General features: G+C 41.8%; 1 protein-coding gene across 1 annotated transcript; it reads right to left on the bottom strand.

The window, feature by feature from the left end:
- Window positions 1-8,271: 8,271 nt before the first annotated feature.
- On the bottom strand, window positions 8,272-23,757 carry lrrc24 (leucine rich repeat containing 24). Its single transcript, XM_049598141.1, has 5 exons — window positions 23,355-23,757; window positions 13,445-13,639; window positions 12,237-12,515; window positions 11,702-11,870; window positions 8,272-10,193 (listed from the first exon to the last, which is right to left on the bottom strand). Exons 2-5 carry the CDS (start codon window positions 13,604-13,606, stop codon window positions 8,947-8,949), a joined length of 1,857 nt encoding a protein of 618 aa, XP_049454098.1. The 5' UTR covers window positions 13,607-13,639; window positions 23,355-23,757; the 3' UTR covers window positions 8,272-8,946.
- Between the last annotated feature and the right edge of the window lie 3 nt (window positions 23,758-23,760).

Raw genomic sequence — 23,760 nt, 5'->3', positions numbered from 1 at the left:
AACCATAGACCCCTTTCTGCATCACAAATGGTTGGATAATCCACTTACATATCCCACATACAGTGACCTATGTGGCATTACAAAGCACTAGTGCTTTTTTTGGAAAAGGTAAGGCTTCTTAGCAGGGTACTCTCAGCAGCGGCAGTGCATTAAAACCTTGATTTCAACACTAGTGCTATCATTAGTATTATTTCTGCATAATTTTCTGGCTGTTAAATCAATTATGGAGGTCTCTAATCAACAGCACACGCCTGCAGGTACACTGGTGGGGATCTTTGAAAATAATGTGGAGTGATTAGAGGAGGTGCACGCTGTATAAAAATGAAACAACAGTTTAGTTCACGCTGTGTGTATTCAGTGATAGAGGTGTTATACACAATAACAGACACGCCTCGAAATGCCAATCAAGCTGTGGGTCTCACAAAAACTGGACGTGTGGAGCTTTTGCCATTTGTGTCCATGACAACCATTGAAAGCAAGGCTTTGTTGAACATGTAATGACACAGCCTGAAAATTGTGTCACAGTAGGCACAAAAGAAAATCCATTTGCTTCGTGGGACAACTGCAGTAAGAGCATTTCACATTGCATTGTGTGAGATAGGCTGCATAATACATCTTCAGCTGTGATAAGGAGCTGTTGGGATGGGCTGCAGTCAGGTCCGGTGTTTTTTTTTTGTTGTTGTTGTTTTCAGTGTTTGGGAAATGTTCTACTTTTGTCCCTGATATTAGCTCAGCTGTCTGCTGTGAGGCGTCTGTGTTGAATATGTACATACAGTGTCATCTGAAATCCACTGCCGAGTTATTACAGAAATGTCAGTGAAAAATGTCTCTGTCATCGGTCCATCCAGCTAAACTCTGGTAGGTGCTACATAATACCTACGGCTACAAATAACATATATAAGATGCCATTTATTCCAAAGGCAATTCAAAGAGTATTTGTACTGTCAGTGTTGTTATGGGCTGTGTGTGTGTATGTTTCAATGTTTGAATGAAATTCCAGATGAACCAAGACAATGTTCCACCTTTGTGGGTAAACTGTATTGTATTGCATTCAACTCTGATGTGCCACTATTGTAAATCTCAGAACCCATCAGCTATTGGTCTGGTGACAATAATTCTCTGGTGGCAATGGCCAATATTTTGGGGGTGCCGGTGTAGCCAGTGGATATCCGAGCCAAACGTCCTCTTCCGTGTGCCAGCCAGATCATTCTCAGACAATAGCCGATGGGTTTTGAGATTGCTTTTCGGTCAGTGTGTCCCATCTATGGATGTATAAACAGAACTGGATACAACGGTGGAGACGGACTCCAGTTCACTCCTATAAAAGTTGCTCAGTGTTGCATGAAGCCAAAAAAGTTCAGTTTGCAGGGTACAAAATGACCCATATCTTCCATGTTGAAGGGCCCATAGAGCAAGTACACAAGAGACTTACAGCAGCCGAGTGGCTAACTTCCGGTTTAGCCCTCTGCTAACTTGAATGGGGTTTAATTTTATCAGACTAAATGGATCAAATTCCAAGAGTGACAAGAGTTATTTTGCAGTGGTCGTGATGCCACTCAGGTGTCTTGCTCACAATGTACATCTATGGGAAAAAGTCTTTTTGGGCCCCGTGGCATCATGTAACAGACCTGGAAGTTGTAATTCTAGTGTTAGGCCCCTACTGGCTTCAAGGCCTGGTGTTGTTCCTTGGGGCCTGGTTTTACCTCTACACACAGACTTAACCTGACTTAACCTGCCATTCAAATGTGATTTCTCAATACTACTCGGACTACAAACGGAAACCAGAATGCTTCCAATACCAAATCTTGTACTAGTGTTGTAGTACTCAGATCGGTCTTTCTGAGGGTCTTGATCTCGTCTTGGAATCGAGGGCATTTTTACTCGGTCTTGTCTCGGTCTCGGACTGGGCGGACTCGGGTTTTTTGAACGAGACTGGTCGAGACCACCACTGATGCTTTTTGTCCGTGCTTTACTGATAACAGTGAAAAAGACCATCTCAAAAACAGCTAATAACTTCAAATCATTGGTAGCATAAAGATTTCCCCCAGCTGCAGCTGCTACCTGCCAGGTGTCAGTGTGAGTGACTGACACGCCCCCTGCACACAGAGGATGGAGACGGCAGGAGGAGAGGCTGTGTGAACTCTAAGATTTGTTTCATTGTGCTCTGCAACAACAGAGCAGATATTGTTTTTGTTGTTATATTTATTTAACCCTATGGGCCCGAATGACGCATAGTGCGTCCAAATTCACATCTGTTCTTCTCTACTGATTTTGTCCGCGACCATCATAGCGAGAAGCCACGCATTTCACGTGAAACAGCGGAATTGTAGCTTTCTGACAAGGCCAAGCACTTGTCGGTAGTCCAATGTTTTCACAGCGAAAAAAATGATAAAGTTACACTAAAATTATGTATAACAGAGCTTTCATACAGCTCTGCACACACATTACTCTTGGATGGATTAATGCCACGCATAAGCGCAGGACTAGAGCTTTCTAGTGATACCACACACATCATTGTACTGTCATCCCATCATGCTTTAAATCCAGATTCATTGTCTACAAATAAAAACCTGACGAATTTATTTACAATCCATTATACAGATCTTGTTATCAGTCACTTCATATAGTGAGGAATATCGTATCTTACCACGTCTTAGGCATGGTGTGTTTCTCCCTGTCTATCCACATTTGTAGTCCGGCTTTCAAACATTTCCATATTGTCCAGTTGACACTCCATCAAACTTTGTATGACAAGACCAGCCACTTCACCTTTGAGCACCCAGACAACTGCAGCCTAATTATGCATGCATGACAGGGCCGTAGTCACCATATACATTGAAGGGGACATGTGCCCCCCCACCAATGCCCAAAATGTCTCCCCAATATATAACTGAAACTGAAAAACAAATATTATCTTGGAGGACATCATTGCACTTGGTTGACTATTTTTCTATGATCTTAGATGTAAATATTGCATGTTTCTTTCAGATAAAACACATTTTTGACTTGTGAATGAGTCAATGGAATTTCTTGCAATAATGAAAAAATGCTGGCAAACATGTCCGCCTGGCACAAACCACATGTTTTGGACAACTGTGAAGTGACAGAATGTCCCACCATCATGGTTCTTATATTGCCAGATTCCAGAGAGTCTCCCCTCTTAATATATGGTAGAATATGTCAACTTCCAACTTGCTATGGTGAGATACATGTAAAAATATAAGAATTTAGTCACACAGATTTGTTTTTTTTTCATTGATATAAAAATTAATATAAAATACAGGCACATAGTAGGACATGAAATGATGGCAAATCTGGATAGCCCGCATTGTCCTGAAAAAAAAAACAAAACAAGATATAGCATGTGTATGTAGCCTTTAAAATGACTGTGATATGAGCTTAAAAGTAAAGGCAGTAAAAATACCCCAAAAACGCCTAGGGCCCATAGGGTTAAAAGCAAATGTAAATTAAAAAAACTCACATTTTGATGTTTTTTATGATTTTCCTTTTATATATATGGTCTTGGTCTTGTCTTGGTCTCGACCTTCAAAAGTCTTGGTCTTGTCTTGGTACCAGTACTCTCTGGTCTCGGTAATGTCCTGGTCTCGGTTGGTGCGGTCTTGACTACAGCACTATCTTGTACCATTGCCTACAGATTCTCTACCATATGCAGAGATATGTTTAAAAACATTACAGTTACTACAGTTACCTACAAATTTTCAAAAGAATAGTTCAACATTTTGCAAAACATGATTATTGGCTTTCTTTTTGAGAGATGAGAAGATTGATAGGCTACTATTGTCATGTCTGTAAGCAATTAGCTTAGCTTAGCATTAAGACTGGTAGCAGGGGAATAGCCTACAGCTAACATGACTCTCAAAAATACTCTTAATATTCAGAAAGGTTTTTTTTGTTGTTTGTTTAAACAGAAATATAAATACAACAATTTGTGGTCTTGACAAAAAGCAGTTCTTCTACTCATCCAGCTCTTCTAAACAGAATGTCTTTGAGTATATCTACTTGCCTATCAACTTCAATGACATTGTCCAGAAAGTCACTGTATCCAGATGTTGTTTACAAGCTTACGCCCCCTAAGATCATAAGTAGTTGTTTTACAGGACTGTTTGTGTACACATTAAACACGTGAGATACAATGTATTAACAAATGTTTAAGAGGTGTGTGTAGGTGTATTTTGTTTTGTTTTTTTTCTCAGGTTTCATTCTTTATGCTAAGATGATCAGTCTTCTCATCTAACTTTCTGAAAGCAGTGTTCACGTTGACTGCTATTTTAGATTTAGTTTTAGTCTTGAGATGAAAATGCTTATTAGTTTAAGTGACATTTTAGTAATTTCTATCTTTCATAGTTTTAGTTTATTTTTAGTCAACAAAAATTCATGACTTTGTCAACTTTTATTCATTATGTTTCCTATATGATTTTTTTAATCTTCAAACTTTAATCCAGTTGGGCTAATTAATGTATCAGAAGTTTGAATCAAGGTGACAGGTCGTATAAAAATTTAATTCAGACAATTTTGTCTACAACTACAAATCATTTCTACACACTCAGAAGCTGTCATTTTTTCCAGCAGTTTTTGACAGTTTTAAGGGGTGATTTATAAACACACACTTACTGATCATCATTGGAAAAACTCAGCATCTCTCTATTTTTGGTCTCAAAAACTTTGACGTGACAAATAACTAATCTGAGACAACTAGGATTTGTACCCAGGTTCATTGTAAACTGACTTATTGATGTCACTATTAGGAGGCAGAAAAATAACTTTATTTCATCTTAAATTCTTTCTAAACCTGCAACATCTTAGTCTGGAGGCTTAGACTTGTGTCCTCTCACAGATTTGGTGATTAAACTTCAACTTTCATCTCCTCTGAGTACGGACTGTATTCTTACAGCACAGATACACTCACGGGTAACCAAGCTAACTACCTGCCTGTCAAACAACATTAACCCATAAACCTTTCCAAGACAGTCCGGCTCTGAGTGGAGTCCTACAGTGATCCACTGTGAAGACCAGTGGCTGGTGGCTGCTTGCTTTGCTGCTGTTCAGCAGCTAACAAGCGGAGCTGCTAACAGCCACCGCTGCAACTAACAAACACCACAGAATCATTCAACAGCACCACCACCAACAGTCAGACACACAGCTGCTTATTTACTGTTGAATTACAGCTCACAGCTCGCTGGCTACACTCGCTGGCTAGCAAAACATCCTGGAGCAGACTATTTACTGGAGGCTACCAGCATGTTGCTCAGGTGGCATTTGAAGACAATTGCAAGCACGGCCATTCTTGGCTTTCAGTGTCCGATAGTCCATTGCTAAAATTTTCTTCATTTCTCATCAATGGAAATGAAATATAGATTTCGTATTAGTTTTTATTATCAAGATCTATTTTTTAGCTTGTCACTGTCATTGTTTTCATCATAAAAAAAAGATTGACAAAAAAACTTTGTCATACTTTTGTCATCAACGCAAACTGTCTGTAGAAAGCAAGTAAGCTTTTTTTTACACAGATGGGTGATTCTCTGAATTCGGTGCACTTTGGGTTCTCTGGTTACTGAAAAAAACACCACAAATAATTGTGTTTCTGAACATTCCATCTGATGAAGGACTATTTGAACCTCTGGGAAAATACGTTTTCCCACCTTAGGCATGAAATCCCAAACATTATTAGGAATTTCTTTGTCACTTAGATTATTTTAAATTCAACTCCGTAACGGGACAATTTGATTCCTGTGTGAATATAATTCTAAAACATATTCAAACTAATTCTTGCAGTGCCTTGGTAATCATCTGTCCCTTGTGTAAAATAACTTATAATAAGTATATTTTATTTGATTCTAAATAATAATAATTTGACTGTCAAGTAGGATATGGCAACTTAATGTACAAGCGGTCTTCATGAATCATGAAAATAAACTTTAACATGAACATTAGATTAGGCTTTCATATATTTTCTACTTGTTTTCTAATCTCTGCATACAGTTCAACAAACATTTATCTAATATTTGTTATTATTATCAAAAAATGTATGAAAATGCATCAAGTAACACGGTTGAACGCACTGTAACAGGGTTGAATGAATGATACAACATTGTTTGAGTTTCCTTTTTAGTTCTTCTATTTCTTCACGCAGTTTGTCTCTTACTTTTCTGGATGCTTTCTTGCCTGCTGAATGACTAAGATGAAACCATACAATGCATGGAAAGGGGATTGTTACTTTTACAGATTAGTAGTTACATTAGTAGTGACATAGCAATTACATAATATACACTAGGGTGCAATAATTGACCACCATGACTTTCTATGTGTTTGTTTGTGAATGTGTGTGAGTGTGTGTGTGTGTGTGTGTGTGTGTGTGTGTGTGTGTGTGTGTGTGTGTGTGTGTGTGTGTGTGTGAAAGGGGGGGATATGAATTCACTACTAAGTCAGTACTTCAGTGTGTATGACATCTATTGCACGTCTGTCCATCCTGGAAGAGGGATCCCTCCTCAGTAGCTCTTCCTGAGGTTTCATATCTATCATAATTAAAACCAAGCACTATATCTAACCACATATTTCCCTCACCATGAGGACTCTGGTCTGGCTTGCACTGCATCTTGAATCTCACTGTCAGGACTATGTGGAGGGGTTAGAGAGATAGGCCCACTGTTGTCAATCTCAGCTTTCCTTTTCTGTCTTTCTTTAGCCTTCTGCCACTCCTTCCGCTTACGTCTTTGAGCTCTTTTACTCAGGTCGTTGATGGATTTCTTTTTCCCTGCTTCTGTATCTCTTTTCTACCGCTCACGCTCTTTCCTGAGGTATTCTTCCCTTCTCTGTGAATCTGCATTTCTTCTCGCCCTGTACTCTCTTTGCCTTTCTGCATTTGATTTAGCCATCTGATATCTGAAAATAATGAACATGAAATAACCTTTAGAGAAAAGGGGCTGGCTGGCTGGCTTAAGAACAGTTCAACCTTCAACACCGTAACAATGATTCAACACCGTAACAGTGTTTTTTGTTACGGGGTTGAATGTTACGGGGTTGAAGGTTGAACTGTTCTTAAGCCAGCCAGCCAGCCCCTTTTCTCTAAAGGTTATTTCATGTTCATTATTTTTAGCTAAAACTAGCCATAAGTCCACATTAGCTATGGAGCACCACATGGCATGAGGAAAACAAGAAATTAATATATTTTTCCAACACTATTGTTTGCTTTTTCACAAACAATAGTAAATATCATTTATGCATGTAACAGTGTTGAAAGGTTGAGCTTGACGATGTCAATCTGACGATAAAAACAATGAAATATAGGTAAGAAAGTATGCTCACACTTACCTCTCTTTACAGTGTGAGCTGGAAAAGACTTGAGTGATGTCACTTCCTGGGTGCTGAGGAAGTTGTACTGAACCATTTTTTTTAAAAAAGGGGGACTTGGTATGCTGTTACGGGGTTGAACAAAACTGGATTGGATGTGGATTACTGTTAATTTGTTATGCTGATCTGTTCTGTACGACATCTATTGCACGTCTGTCCGTCCTGGAAGAGGGATCCCTCCTCAGTTGCTCTTCCTGTGGTTTCTACCGGGTTTTTTTCCCCGTTAAAGGGTTTTTTTTGGGGAGTTTTTCCTTATCCACTGTGAGGGTCATAAGGACAGAGGGATGTCGTATGCTGTAAAGCCCTGTGAGGCAAATTGAGATTTGTGATATTGGGCTGTATAAATAAAATTGAAATTGACTGACATGTTTTTGAATGAGGATCAATATGGCTCTAGGTCTTGGTATAAAGCACAGATCTGGTGTTTTAAAACACTTTCCAATGCCATTCTTCATACTACAATGCTTAACAGCAAAGGGAAAAGAATTAAGAGTTTATGAACCATGTACCTCTCACAGACTGACCTCTACACAGTGACTGAAAGCCATAGTCGCTACAAAAGCATGTCTTTTACACTCACCTGCTACATGTGATGGGATGAGGGGACGAATAAGAAGACGGCAGCAACTAATGAGCTTTTAGAGCACGTATTAGCAGAACAGCTGCGTTTGAGCGACTGGTTGACCTTGCAAGGAAAAGAAGCATTGAATCTTTCAAAATACATTTTATTATGTAGAAATATTCATATTGGAATGGTTGATACAGACTGATGTTAATGGAATTAATTCCACAAAAGACTCAAATTCAGACAATAGAAATGTTAATTTCTTGTTCCAGTGTTGCAACAAATAGTAGTAAAAAAAACACATGTTAACATCAAGGAATACAATGCTATGGTAGAAATGTAAAAAAAAAAAAAAAAAAAAAAGAAAAAAGGCTTGCTGCTCCATTCAAAATGAACCTCTTCAAATATATCCACCCACCCACACCCACTCACACATATGGGTAATGACAATGTAGTTTCAGTAAGAGGATCTGTTTAGGTCTAATTCTAACGGATCTGCACCAGAGTCCACAGAACAACTGTACTTCACAGTGAAAATTAGCTTCATTATATTCACACAAAACACTGACAAAACACACAAAACAAAACCCAAAGAAAGAAAGAAGTACAAAATACGAGTCACTGTTTTAATCCACATTGTTAGTTGCCACCGTGTGCTGCACAGTCTCAGCCTCTTTGTCAGGATTTAGATGAACTGTCATAAAAACTGTTTCAGATAAAGTTAGCCACTTGTAATTATCTTTAAAGGGTTGATTTGGAGACAGACAGGTATGGTTACTTTTTTCCTAATTATCACTGTTCACCACTCTGACCCATCTTAATGCCATACAATCTATCAGATGAGGATCTCTGAGAGGCTGATTGCGATCCTCAGCAACCACTAACTGACACTCCCTCCTCTTTTGAAGACCACATAATAATCTGATGCTTCAAACCATTGCACCAAGGTGATTTCCTTTAATGTCTTTAATTAAGTCCATCAACATTTCATGTTAAAACACAATTCAAACCCCTTAGCAGTGGATCTCGTAAGCAACCTGTGATCCGAAGAGGAGACTCTGACTGAGGAAGAGCTCCTCTGGGTCTGTTGTTAGCGGGCCCTCTCCTCCATCTGCTGGATTTCTGCGGAGCCCCAGTCCCCCCGATCTGGTCAGTGTCTGCACCATTTCGTGGTCCAGGAGAGCCTCCTTCATCCCCTTCTGCTGGACGAACCCACTCATCATTGGACACCTGGATGAAGTGGAGCCCAGGACAGGCTTGGTTCTGTTGAGTACGTACATCTCGTGGCCGTGGTCGTCACGGTACTCCTCCAGCTGCGCAAAAGTGGTGGGTCCATCAGAGTAGTCATTCACATAGAGTATGCTCTCTTCTTTGCTGGTGCAGTAGGAGCCGCCCTCTTCTTTGCGGTACTGCTGGTGACGAGTGTAGATCATAATCAAAAGGAGGACGGCAGTGAGCGCCAGCAAGGAGATGCCAACAGCAATTGCGGTCTGAGTAGCAGGGCCAAGAGCGTAGAAGTCCATGCTGTCCTGTTCGTAGAGCAGCTCCTGGCTAACATCCAGAACCTCTGGCTGATAGAAGGAGTTAGATGAAGAGGAAACAAAGGAGTGCATGTTCATACGAGGCCAGAACTGGGAGGAATATGAAGAGGAGGACATGTTGACAGCCAGATGAAAGGTAACTCTGGCTACACCACCAGGGTTCCAGGCTTCACACTCATAGCGCCCAGCATGCGCTACAGTCACATTGCTGAGGAACAGCATGCCGCTGCCCATGTCCGGATCAAAGCTGTCCCTCTCACCGCCTTCCTCAGTCCCACGCACAAGCCCCTGGATTCCTCCAACACCTCCAACCTTGATCCCTCCACTGCTGGGCAGGGCTGTCACCACTCCTCCAGCCGCAGGCCTGAAGAGCTCACCATTAGGTCCCAGCTCTTGCACCAGGCCTCGGGGTGATAACTGGGCCTTGCCATGGGAGGCTTTCTTCCAGGTCACCTGAGGCTGTGGGTATCCCGAGGCCTGGCAGGAGACTCGGAGGCTCTCCCCTAGTCGCACAGTTAGATGACTGGGCTCGAGCTGTACCACGGGTGGGATACAGACCAGGCTGTTAGGAGCCACCTCCACCAGGCTGAGGTGAGAGAGGCGAGGCGGTTCAGAGCACATCAGCCGACGCTGTTCAGCAGAGCTCAACAGACGCTGTCCGTCTTCACTGATCCAGGTTCGCAGCCAGCCCAGTGCACAATCACAGCGCCATGGGTTCTCTGGAGGAGCAAACAAGGGAAACAGGGGTAAATCAAGTGTATGGTTTTGTCAACCGCTGGACAAAAATGAAGTTTGAACCCATGGGTGTAGTGCTACTTGTTTAATTTGTTTAGCAAGCATGTCAACTGTGCATGCTCCAGTCTCTTACTCCACACTCCAGTCCAGTCTAAAACACAGCTTTCAAGCCAGCCACCTCACTAGGGTTTGTTCTAAGTTGGATATTTGACAGAAATTCACTCCCAACCCAGCAGCATCATTTTCTTTCACTTTCTCCTGATGTCAGCAGTTGGAGGATGGTGAGCTCACCTTAGCCAGGGGCTGAAGTGGACCGTCACTTGTGCTATGAACAGAATGACATGCGTGTCCACGTGACTGCAGCTCTCCGCAGACGTTCAATATGTGGAAAGTATGTCAGAGTCTTTACTAGTTAACAGTTAGTTAACTATAAATTGAGAAAAGAAAATAATTCACGGTGCCGCTCAAAGGCTACCAGCTGCTACCGTCAGCTACTTTAAAGGTGGAATGTTTTCTTGCATGTTACTCAATGCATGAGCTGACTTTGAGAATCAGTCATACCGTAAAAGTCAGTATGGCAACTCTGACCATTACATTTGTTTTTTATTGGCTGTCTTGCATGAATATGCTTTAGTGATGATTGGATCCTCAAGTGCTTAAATAAATATATGAATTTCAACTGGATTATGTGACCTGTGAATATTCTATCTCTTCACTTGGAGTAAAGAAGTGGCGGAGCATCACTCCAATGTGCTCCAGCAGTTATGTTTGGACCACACATTTTATGCCAGTATGACAGAGGATCCCTTAAAATGCTCCGGAAAAACATCTACAGTGTCATGAAAACATGTCATTAGATTGAAAGCTCCAACAAGCTGCTTGAGTTGGGATTGTTTTTCAAGGTCAAGTATTAACACCATGACTTTTGAGCCAACGTGGATGAGAAGTTCTTAAAGTGCTCAGAAGAAATGAAAATGTGAAGCTCCTCAACTCTATGTTAACTGAGGAAACTCCAACTGCTAATGATGGATCATGTGTAGGATTGAAAGCTCCAGAACATCTGCAAAAATGACCTTGCGGTGATATTATTTGGTAAACAAATTTATTTTGCCTATGATAATTTAAACTTTGTTTAAGCCTTTTTGGCGCCCATTGCAGGACTAATTGCCCCGAATAGGGGGCCCTTTTCAGACAGCGTTCCTTCAATTTATTCTTTAAAATTGTGTCTTCAAGGGATTTTTTTCTCATTAAAGGTTTACGGTTGGGTGAAACCCTTTGATATGTAAAATGTGTTTAAGGGCACTTAATTTTCATTGACATGAGCCTGCAGGTCCTGGCTGTGGCAGCACATTCTCCAGCAGTGTCAGTTCTTCAAAACTGCGGTATATATGGCAACATTTTTCAGGGCACTTTGAATTAAATTCAGTCTTGAAGGGTTATGTCATATTACAGTGAGACATAATGTGTTATATTCTGTCTTCGTACTGCCTACCTGTGACACGGAGCACCTGCAGGCTCACGAGCGGTTTGAGGGACGAGGCTCCCAGAGTGCGGAGGTGATTTCTGCTGAGATCCAGCAGAGCCAGAGATGACAAGCCAGACAGAGCTTGCTCTGCCAGCAGCTCTATGCTGTTTTCCTGCAAGTGCAGTTCTTGCAGACGCTGCAGACGGCAAAAAATGACATAGCAGAGAAAGGAAAATGTTAAAGGAGGAGGAAAAGAAATGTCAAATGTTAAGACAGGATGACTCAATTCTACCTGACTCAGTCTGTACTGTGTTACTATATAGTAGGGATTAGCCATGTCACGTTGTCATGAATTGGATTTACAGTTGCAGGCGGCATTATATATAATCCATAAAAAGGCATCCCATATCGGAAAAGCTTTGCTGGAAAAAGCTATGTTTTTTTCACTTTACCCAAAAAGGATTAGGTTTAAGGTTTTTGGAACACTTAAAACAAAATAAGCACTAAACATTTCTGTCCAACAACCATTTGTGCATTCATTCCTTTATCCCAGCTCTCCAACCTGCAGCCCCCTGAAGGTGTGGTCCTGCACTCGAGTGATCTGGTTCCCAGCGAGGTACAGGATCCGGAGGTGCTCCAGACCCCGAAACATGTCCGGGGTGACTAGGTGGATGAGGTTGCCGTTGAGGGCCAGCTCCAGCAGCTGCCCTTGGCTGAGAAACGCGCCAGGCTCCAGGGCTGAGATGCTATTATTTTGAAGGTAGAGGTAATGGAGGCTGCCAAGGCGAGTCAGATCCTGAAGACGGATCTGCACTATAGCGTTGTCCTGGAGGAAGATGGTCTGTAGGGGAGACAGGGTAAATGAAATTAGGAGAGTGATCACAACCTGATTACATTAGAGAAACAGAGGAGGGGATGTGATGTTAGAGTTGGTGTGTTGTTTTGTACAAGAAAGTGAGCGTGGCCTGTTGCTCTGCTGTGCTCACTGAGTAGAAAAATGTATTAACCATGAGGAGAGATTGCATTAACAACAGGGCCACCGTTAGAGCTATCTGCACTCACCTCGCTGTGCAGAGCTTTGGATATATGTTAATGTAGGCAATACAAACAATGTGGAATGAGCTCTTTCAGAATCGGCAGAGTAATGTGGATTGTGCACATTGTGTTGAGTTGTGGTTCAGTTCTTGCCAAATGCTGCAGAAATCACAGATACTTGATTGTCAGCAATCAAAAACAGTTTGAGTGATTGGAGATACACGGGAGCAAGCGGCTGACCCACAATGCATGGCAGTCTGCTTGATTGCTGATGTGCATTCGTTGGCAGTGTCTTCAAAGAGGCAAACACGGGGCCGTGAGGTGAAGTATGATGGACGAGATAGACCTGCTGATTGAGGTTAATGGAACAATTTATGCAGGACATGCTTTTCATTAATATTCATGAGCTGCAGCAATGTTGGGGGGCCTGAACCCGAGAGGAAAAGACGGTGTAATGTTAAACATCTTCTCAACAGATGATCAGAGGGCGTGCGAGAGTCACTTTCTGAGCAAGAATGAATAATTACACAGCCAACAGCGCAGCCCCTCCCTCAGGCTTACATCAAAGAGGGTCACAGCGAATTGATTAACCACAATCATTTCAGGGTAATAAGAATGGATCAGAGAGGGAGTCAACTGGTACAAAACCACTGATGCAGGCGGGGGCAGAGACGGGGGTCAGCTGCATTGCGCTGACAGCTAGTGCCCTAACTTATTGTCGATTGGCCGACTGACCTCGGTGACAGAGGAGACACCCTGTGGGATTTCTTTGACCCCAAGAGATCCACACTCCACTGTGAGGCTGTAGCAGCGACAGCCGGAGGGGCATCCCACAGATGGTCGAGGGACGAGGGCCACGATCATTAGGACGAGTCTTGAGAACCTCAAGAGCACCATGGCGGTTTTACAGTAGACCTGCAAAGGCAAAACCTGGAAAGAGAAAGCGATCAATCAGTTAACTGAGTTATAACACCAAACCTTTTTCCTTCACTGTAATGTGTTTCATCCACAAAGCAAAGATTGACATTGGCTGCAGATATGTTGTATATGCAGATGGCTGTGAAATGGCAGGGGAACATAAGAGTATCTCCTTATCCCCGCCTGTTTTCCATTCAACTGTGTCTATTCAGTGGAATTGCAGCAGCTTCTATTATGGGCTTCAATTAATTAAAGATGTGATAAAAGATGTGCAGGTTGCCTCAAGGACCTCTCTCTTGTCTTTTTAATGCATGCGCAAACACACTCACACTCCCTCTATTTCCGTCTCTCTCTTTGTCTTGCAAAGACACACACACATGCGCAAATGTGCAGCAAAGAGACAGAGGCTCCGATTTGACCCCCTATAATCTCAGAAAGCACATTTACTTTCTCAAAGCAAACCTCAAGTGGCAACCGGCTCTAATCATCTGATCAAAAACATCAGCGTTGACTGCCTGCTGCACCTTACAGCAATATCTTCCTTTGATATAAACCCATCACCGAGCAACTCATCTGTACACTTTTTTTTTTTTTTTTATTTCTATACAGGCCGGAAGGGATTTATTGTTCCGCTCGACAGTTCACGTTGGACATCCAATATCATGCAGCCCAGCGGTGTTCACAATAGTTCATCTGCAGCAGATCACATGAAGATACTGCAGGGCTGGAGATAAAATACATGTTGGAAATGTCACACTGAGCCCGTCATTCTGCTCCAGTGACAGCAGGTAGATTTATTGTGCTTTGCTGAGCAGCCCGCCTCATTCGAGAGAATCTTCATCTGGTAGAGGAGCACACATCTCATTGATCCAATCTAGAGTCTCACATTGTTATAAAACATTCATGTGCACCCACGGCCGTGTTTCCATACCCCATTAGGCCTGTCTGACTTATGAAATCTCTAGTTTGCTTAAGATTGCAGAATCACCCAGACAGATAATTGATAGCATTTACATCTCGCTCTCGGAATGATTTGGAGATCATCTAGTTTATTAATTATTAGAATGCATACAGATCTCATTACAGATGAGTGATGAAAGAGTCCTGTGCCTGAAATACACTGTGACTGATAAATATTCAGTTTGCACGCTGTTTGAACTGTTCTGTCAGATTGATATCAAACGTGTCTCATTTGTACTGTTATAATCCAGACCAGTAATTTACTGCCTAAGTGCAAAAGCACTAGGATCACTATTTCGCCGACTGAGAAGTCATTCTCAGTGCAGCCACACTGCATTATTAAGCAAATGAGCAATGAACTGGATTTTAATATTGCATGTTTGATTTAGAGCGCGTTTACCAGGATAGCCGGCTAGATTAATGCAATGTGACCTACATAAGCTGTTCAGTCGTCTCCTCTCTGCAAAAACACAGAGACACTTATTAACAAAAGCATGCCATTTCCTCTCTAGAGCTCTCCAAACAAGCGTGGAGCGAAATTATGTACTTCTATTGTTGGGGAGAGAAAGCACAAAAATTGAATTTTGAATAAGGCCTTGGTCTGTCATTGAGCTTTTGTTACTTCTCACGGCAAGATGACTTTTAAATAGCTTTGACTTGTTTGAAAAGTGTCAGAAGGGAAGCAGAGAGGAAGACACTCGCCCGCCCTTGGCTAAGAATACACACAAAACAGGATGCACGGTCTGATATTTGTTGTTAGAATATGAGGCCAACATCAATGCAAATGACACCCTGCCAGGTAGAGAAAATAGCTTATGCATTTCTCTGCTCATTTTAGTGTTGCTCCGTCTTTAAAAAGCCTGAGCGGTAATCGTGCTGTGCATTCGGTGTTAGGACAAGGCTGATGAGATGTAGAGACAAGAATCACCTATGGAGTTATCGGGGTCTGCAAACAGAAACAAGACGAAAATAAAACATTCGGGGAGCGCTTTCTTTAAATAATGCTGCTGACTGCAACTTGTTTTACAGTACATGTTCCCACTATTTCAGATTTTGCCCTCACTGTGCTCATCTTTTGTCATGCTGATGTGGGATTTCAGTGGTAAGAGGTCAATTTGTTCATTTCAGTCTCAGTAATCCTCTGCGGAACATGCGTAATCTGCACAATCAGATGCTTGTTAGCTAAGCCGCTCTCGGCACTGTTGACGTTTTCATAGAGGGGGCTGCTTTGTTTGGTGTTAAAAAACGAGGTCAGCAATACATCTCTATCGACTGGGTAAAAATGTGTAAATAGGATGATTAGAGCGTAATGTTGTGTACATGGATCTAAAAGGGAGAGAGGCTGGAGAGACCTGCCAGGGCAGATGTCAGTCAACAAATGCCAAAAGAAATCCATTAAACTGCACGTCACACAAAGCCTGTTCAGCATTCAGTATCAGCATCTACCTCCTAACATGCATCCACACACTGAGGCTCTGCAAACATTATTGTGCACTGGACTCCAGAGAAAGTTGCAGTTTGTTTGTTTGGGCATTTCTGAAATTACAATTGTCTCTTTATTCTTGACATAGCGCTTTGTTTTCACGCTCCAAACAAATCACCTTCTGCCGAACAATCACAGTGTAGCTGGCCAAACATTAGCAGTGTGGAAAATTCACAGCAGTGTTATGATTTCCGCTTTATTTTTTTTGCGAGGAGGGTGGATGTTGATGTGTCGGAGGTGCAGCAGACAGTCAGGAGTGCTGGAGGCAGAAGCAAAGTTCACATCCCTGCGCTGCCACCGGTGCAGGTCGGCCTCATCCGTTGTTATGGTAACTCTTGTGATGAGAGAAGGTCTGCTCGTGGGGCCCGAAGGCCAGGCACAGTTCCTGTGAGCTGGTGTTAGGCAAACAACTCAACAGAAATAGAAGCTGTCATTTCCTGGGGAAAATTGCTCACAGGAACTTGAGCTATGTGATGACCCCGAGCTAAATCGTAAATTCTCTTTTAGTCCAACTCTCTCTTTCTCCCACTTGAACTTTTTCCTCTTCCTTTTTCCTCTCTCCTCCCCTCATGGTTTCTCTGAAAGCCTCCATCATTTTCCCTTTCCCCCCCGTCTCTGACCTCTTTCTTTTCTCATCTCTCGTCCTTCTGCGCTGACTGACAGGTGCTAAATCATTTGTCTCAGAGCATCCCTTTGTCCACAAATAGACTGAGGCCAAGGCACATGGAGAACACTGTGGCACTAACCCAAGAGTAACACACTGACTTTGAGCGATAGTCTCAACCGTGCACACAAAAACACACACGCTCATACACATTCAGAGCACGTCTACAAAGTAGCACTTGTACACTAGCCACCAACATTCAGGGACACACACTCTGACTGGCAGACACACACATGCTTATGTACTCGCACATCCTGCCTACAACCGGCAGCAGCCATCATCATTCACAGACACAGACAGATACAAACTGGCAGCCACATAAACACTCTCTCACACACACACTCGCACAAATTTTTGTGTCAGTGGTAAAGGAAGCTCTGCTCAGTTAATAAGCCTGCATTGATTTCTTTATTTTGCCGCGACTACTCTGTCCAGCTGGGCTCCGCAGCCATTGATTTTCACCATGAAAGCAGATGTTGGGGAGGGGAGGGGGATCGGGATTGCATTTGTGAATATCTGTGTTGAAGAGAAACAAAGTAAATGAGAGCATGTTTATTGCTGAGATGCTTGTGTGTGTGTGTGTGTGTGTGTGTGTGTGTGTGTGTGTGTGTGTCTGCGTGTGCATGTGTGTGTATGTGTGTAGCTCAATGTCAGGCTACCAGAAGCAGAATCACCCTCTGAGCAGCAGCGGCACTCTGCCACTTCTCCCAGAGGAGCATTTAGTCTTAAACCCTCACTCCATCTCCCTGTACTTAAACAAACTGGATAAATCTTTGCTTTTTAAGAGTTCACATGATAAACTGCAGTGACAGGTCAGTCCAAGACATAAGAGACTGTTGTTGGGAGTGTGAGCGGGCCAGCAGAAAAGCTCAAAGGTTATTGATATAAACTGCACAGAGTCTCAAAGCAACCCAGAAACTCAGATTTTGTCTGGAGAAATAAGATGCTTTACAGGCTGTAGCTACAGTCATACTCTCTTCTCTATACCCAGCGACACTGTTACTTCAACCATAAGCAGGATGATTAAGAATAATTACCATATGTCTGTAACTGTATATGAATGAGCACGTTTTTGTGTTGGAATTCTTGCAGTCAAATTTGATTTGCGACCGATAATTGAGAAGTAAAAGCACAATGGCAACTGTATGACTGCATAATCAATATCCATTTTCCACACAAGATTTACTTTTATGCACTCACTGTCCAGGAAGGGTGATTGTAACGTCACATCATCATCGCTCAAAGCTTACAGAGATATCGTAAACCTCTTCTAGCCTTGTGACTTTCTCTTTTTGTTATTCTGGGCTTTCTCCTCTGAAAATCCAGTTCTTTATCTGCATGACTAAACAGAGGCAACGCTGCAAAAGCTGTGTTAAAAAAATGTATGACTTCAAAACAACTAAATTATGCACGGATATCATATTGATTTCAGAGAGGAATGTATTTACAGTTGAAATGACATAATGCAAAAATAGGGCACCCATTATAAAAGACGACACAATTCATGCTGCCAGACTATTCACTAAATGCACTGATGATTAGTAACAAAGAAGCACATACACAAACACATGGCTGAAGTCTCCTTAACAACCATTTATATAATAAACACTACAGTATAGTGAAAGGATCCTAGATTGGTTACATGTATAATGTAGAGAGATTCACTTTAAAATAAGATCCCCTTAATAAATGATTTACAAATTGTAACCAATGGCTTTATTAATACTTGATAAGTCATTTACATGAGCTTTATAAGCCAGTTATAAGCCATTATTAAGGCAAGCTTTTGGGTTGCCAAGTTATTAAAAAATCCCTTTGACTGATTGGACTGCAGGACATTAATCCTTTGGAAAAAAAGGCTGCTGAAGATCCGGACCAAAATCCATTTATAAGCATCTTCTTAAGCTTGTTTGAATAGCTTGTTAATCTTTATAACTTTATTATGAAGAAATGCAAGGGATAAACATCAGCCAAAGGGATTCTTTCAAACCTGGCAACCCAGAAATTAATTAATTTTCTTAATGGATTATTACTGATCTAAAAAAGGATTATTAAAAATGTATTAACTATTAATAAAGCCCTTAGTTGCCACATAAGAACCCTTTAAAATGGGGACCTCATTAAAAAGTGGTAACCAAAATGGATCGGAGCAATTCTCTGTAGATTGTTAACAATCAAACTGCCGGAGGAATAGTCTGACATTTTGATGCTTATTTCTTTCTTGACAAGAGCTGTCATGCCGTGTCTGTCCCTTGAATACAGCTACAACCAGCAGCCGGTTAGCTTAGCTTAGCATGAAGGGCAGAAATGGGGAAACAGTTTTCCTTACTCCAGCCTACCAGCACCTCTAATGCCAAAAACACACCGAGCAGCAGGGAAGTACGGCGTGTTCATGAGTTTCAGGCAGGAAAAATTCTTTGTTATGTAGGTCAACATGTCACAGGAGTCACCGGACTCTGTTAACTGATTGGTTGTGGGTATTCTCTGGATCCAATTCACTGCTAAATCCCAAAATTTTAGTTTGGCCACACTGCGCTGCAGCTCAGAGTGGCCGCCACAGCTTTCTATAGATACTGCATGGGAGCTCACCGCAGGCTGCACTTTGCTACTGCTTGGTGTGTTTTCATCACTGAGCTCAATTATCAGCACATTATCTTGTTTTTTTGATCTGTAAAAAAAAGTGTAAAAATATGAAGTTGTGGTTTTACAGAGGGTCGTATTCCAGACCCGATGCAATGACATTAAGGAGTCTTGTTGTCTCTGTGAGCATGCCATGCAACCACATGAGACTTCAGAGAGTGGTATATTACATGGATTTTATCACCTTTGGACAAAGCCAGACCAGCTGTTTTCCTGTTGTGCATCCAGCCACTATCCCTTTAAGGTCAGAATGAAATGAAAAATGCCCTTTTAACCCCTTTACATCACATCCCCGGTCATTCTGTGCTCCTATCTTTCTGTATATGCCAAACAAATTACAAAACTTGTATATTACAACTTGTGCTCTTGTGAGCTAGTACCAACCAATTTCAACCAATTATCTCACGACATCCAAGCAGTCTGCAACTTTTAGCCACACAGTGGGATCCTGTACTCAGCTTGCCAGCAACAGCATGCTCTATCTATGTCCTCAGATGTTCGCCACCTCAAACCATGCATTTTGTTTTCCCCAAAATACCATGGTTACAGGCTAGAATTTATTCACTTTGAGGAATAGGGTATCTGTGACGGCTCCAGATTATGCGCAAAGCATTTTACAGTGGACTGCTTCAGCAACTACATGGAGCATCCCTTGGGCTTCAGCTCTCTTTCCCTGACGGATACTGCTATCCCATCAGTGAACACCCGTCAGGGCCTCTCCGTGTTTGTTATGACACGCCCACTTTTCAATGATAAAATCAAAGTCCCCCTAAAGTTGTATTCTGGCTGTCTATCCTGTCTCAAGTGGAGACACATCACGATACTAAAGCTAGATCCTCAAAATGTGCTGTTTCATCTGGACTTTGAAGTAATCTTTTTTTCCTTTATAAAACCAGCACAAGTGAACCAGCACAAGTGAACAAGGTCAGTGTTTATGTATGAGTGTCTTTGTCACTCATTGTATTCAGGCAACCTGAATACAACATGCTGGCAGCAGCAGTAATTCATGTCACATTTTGAAACGGAGACTGTCAGTGTTTCCTGTTCTTCACATTTCAAATGAATCTGTGTCAACACTTACTTCTGTGCTTTCGTATGTTTTCTCGTGCCGCCCTTTTTCAAATGTCAGTTTTCTCCAGTCTCTGTCTCTCTTGAACATGCACACTGTCCATTCGAATTGTCAAGGTTGGTTGATGCAATCGATCTGAGCAATTTCACTCACAGTAGCTTCATCTGACAGGCTGCAGAATTTATGAGTCAGTGGATTATGTCGGAGCAGAATGAATGGTTTGATTTTTGTGTTTCTGTTACTCCATTTTCATCAATCCCCCTCCCACTTCTTTTTATATATACTATATATGTATGTCACTGACATGGGGGAGTGGGAGCGTGAAGCAATGAGGGAAGCAACAGTCAAATCACATCTGACTGTTGCTCAGTAGTTTTGGTTTCACATCGTAATGGATGGATGAGATCAGACAGGTCAGAAGATGGATTGGGGGGAGTAACATCTTCCTCTATTGAGAAGCAGAGTCACACATTCCATTTTAATAGTATAGCCATTTGATAAAAAGTGTTCACATGAATGAATTTGTTGTTTTCCTTTAAGTTGTTGCATTATTGTGTTTTCCCCCCGACGTTCCACATGGGTGAATGTGAATTATAAATATTACTCCCTTTTATGGCAGTTCAGTTGAAAGTGCAGGTATTACTCAAGCGTGTGTGGGACAGTGTGTGTGTGTGTGTGTGTGTGTGTGTGTCCAAGAATAAAATGCTTTGCAATGCTTCGATAACAATTGCTTATCATTCTGCTATATTGCATTTCAGTAATATTGGGTATGCAGTAGTTTTTGCAGAAGGAGTCATTGAATCCTCATAAATTATGTTTCTTTGTTGCCATGGAAGTGACAGCGTCTGCTGACTGCAAGTGATGGATGTCCGATGTATGTCAAATAACACTCTGGCATGTAGCCTATATTGTGGTTATCTGGGAAGTCTGGCATATAGACGGGAAATAATGAAAAATAATCAGTTTCTTCTATTCCTTTTTCTCATGCATTTCTTATTTCAGCTGATCTTTGCCATCTGCCCGTGTCTTTCTCAACGCAGGCCAGAATTGGGGGTGCTATACAATTATGGCCAAGAGAGATTCCCGTCATCATTGTCTGGCAGACAGTAGTCAATGAAAAATTAAAGATCTCTGCAGGCGTAAGGAGTCAACTTGTCCGTACGGATCAGATACCCCACCCTCCGAGTTAAACAAACGAGGTCCTATCTAGGGGCCCGCTGTTTGGCTCCTCACCGCTTCATGCGCAGAATAGCAATTAACCAGAGGGACGTGCATTAAAAGTCTGACATTAAGGAAGAAACTGTGACACTTAGAAGTCAGAATTAGAAAACATGACCATCTTCCCAGCATCTAACAGTGAGCCAGTGGTGACCTAATCACACTATATTCCTCCTGGCATCTCCCATAGTGTCACTGTAATATTCCTGCCAGATTCCTAGAGGGTGTGTGCTGTGCTCAGCAGTGATCTTATTATGCTTCATTTTTCCCCATCACAACAGTATCACTTTAATATTCCCATGTGATATGAATACACAGTGGCTCTGCAGTGAAAATTGCTATAGTTTGTCTCTAAATTGTATTCTAAGATTGAGACAGCTGCTTTAGTGCTATAGTGCTGCGGCATGATGGGACAAAGTATGGACAATCTTAAATAACAGATCACTGCTGTGACACTATGAGGATTTTTTTTTAATAAGTCACCTCTTGAATTGTGTTCATAAGAGAAGCACCGAGACCAATTAACCACAACACATCAGCATGCTTAGTTAGTTCCTATTATAAGATATAAAGTAGCTAGAGACTCCGTTGCCAGTTCATTAGATACACCTCACCAGAACAAATGCGGTCTAAAACTACAGCTCTGCAACGAATCCAACATCATTCGAGATGGTTATAATGTTCAGTTTTTATTGTTTTAAAGAGGTTTAGATTCAATTCTCTCATTGTGTGCTGCTACACATATAAAAATGCACTTAGTGCCCACTTTATTAGGTACACTTGTACAGTCTACTGCAACTGTTCTGCTATAAAGTCTACATTTATAATGCTCAGTTAATGTTGACACTGTCTTATCTGTGTCGATCCATTTACATGTTTCACACTGGGGTCTTTATTATTATTAAAACACCTCTCAATATACTCTACCACAATCCAGTGCAGCACCATCTTTAACCATGACCTCAGCAATAAACCTTTCATAGAATTTATATGATAATGTCATCAAAAACTGAACATTATGAGCTTTGTAATGATAGAGGTTATGGCAGGGCTGTTGTATTGGATCGCATGAGATGTACTAGACTGATAACTATCAGCATGGAATAATAACATTAGGCAGATGTGCTACTGGGAACAGTCTGCAGCAGTGATCCTTAATGTGGAGTCTGTAGTTTCTGCTGTTGTTCTATTGTTTTGCATTACACTAAGAGGTGCCCATCCTATTCATATCAATAAGGAAAAGCCGACTAATATGGGCCACTGTACACTGTCAGATACTGTATGTTTAGTATACCATATTAACATGGAATAATCGGGGGATGTTTTGAGCAGTGATGATTCAATTTTGGGTGCCTTCAGGGGTGCCTAAGTGTTAAATACTGTAATGTTGTTTCATTTCACTTTAACTCATTTCTTCATGATATAATCTTAGATACAAAACACATCATAATTCAGATCTTTTGTTACACTCTTATAATCTCCTGAAGTACACAGTAGACAGTTCTGTACTTCATTAGACATAAAACAATCCTCCTTCATGTGGTCTTTGACATTAAACTGTATCAAATATGACTCTATCATACTAAATGATGTCCATACACCGAGGTCCCTGACAAACAACATTTGAAAAGCTCCGTGTTACTATCCCATGCGCACGCTGCCCCCTTTTCCCCAACACACAACTGCGACCTACCGTTTCCCTGCGTGCGTGGACTTGATCTTGGCAGCAGTGTCCCCCACTTGCTCGAGCGGCAGAAAAACAAGAAATAAAAACCAAAAAATCAAAAAAGATGAATCCCACTTTGAATCACTGCAGACAAATGAGCCTAAGCATTGTTTTGCCTCCCTCCGCTGCGCTGTTTCCACTCGCTCCTGACTGGGCAGCGGTTTAGAGTCCACACAGGCTGAGCTCCTCGTCCATTGTAATTGGATGCTGAGAGCCGGAGGAAACTGCTCGCTCCTGCCAACGCTGGACGTCAGCGCTGATGGTGGTCGATTTAGACTCTTATCTCCCTCCTCTGATATTGTTATGCGGCTTTGATTCGTTTTCCCTTTTTTTTCCTGCCTTTTTCCCTCAACGCGGATGTTATCTTCCAACA

Source organism: Epinephelus fuscoguttatus, linkage group LG15 (genome assembly GCF_011397635.1).
Source record: "Epinephelus fuscoguttatus linkage group LG15, E.fuscoguttatus.final_Chr_v1".
Classification (NCBI taxonomy): Eukaryota; Metazoa; Chordata; class Actinopteri; order Perciformes; family Serranidae; genus Epinephelus; species Epinephelus fuscoguttatus.
This window is presented reverse-complemented; position numbering and strand designations above follow the sequence as displayed.

Bases quoted from the DNA above. Each gene is read 5' to 3' on its own strand.
- lrrc24 (XM_049598141.1), bottom strand. From the start codon at position 13,606: ATGGTGCTCTTGAGGTTCTCAAGACTCGTCCTAATGATCGTGGCCCTC. The intron at 12,516-13,444 runs GTCAGTCGGCCA...TCTCCCCTACAG, and splicing joins GTGTCTCCTCTGTCACCGAG to ACCATCTTCCTCCAGGACAA. The intron at 11,871-12,236 runs GTTGGAGAGCTG...TGCCGTCTGCAG, and splicing joins ACACCTTCAGGGGGCTGCAG to CGTCTGCAAGAACTGCACTT.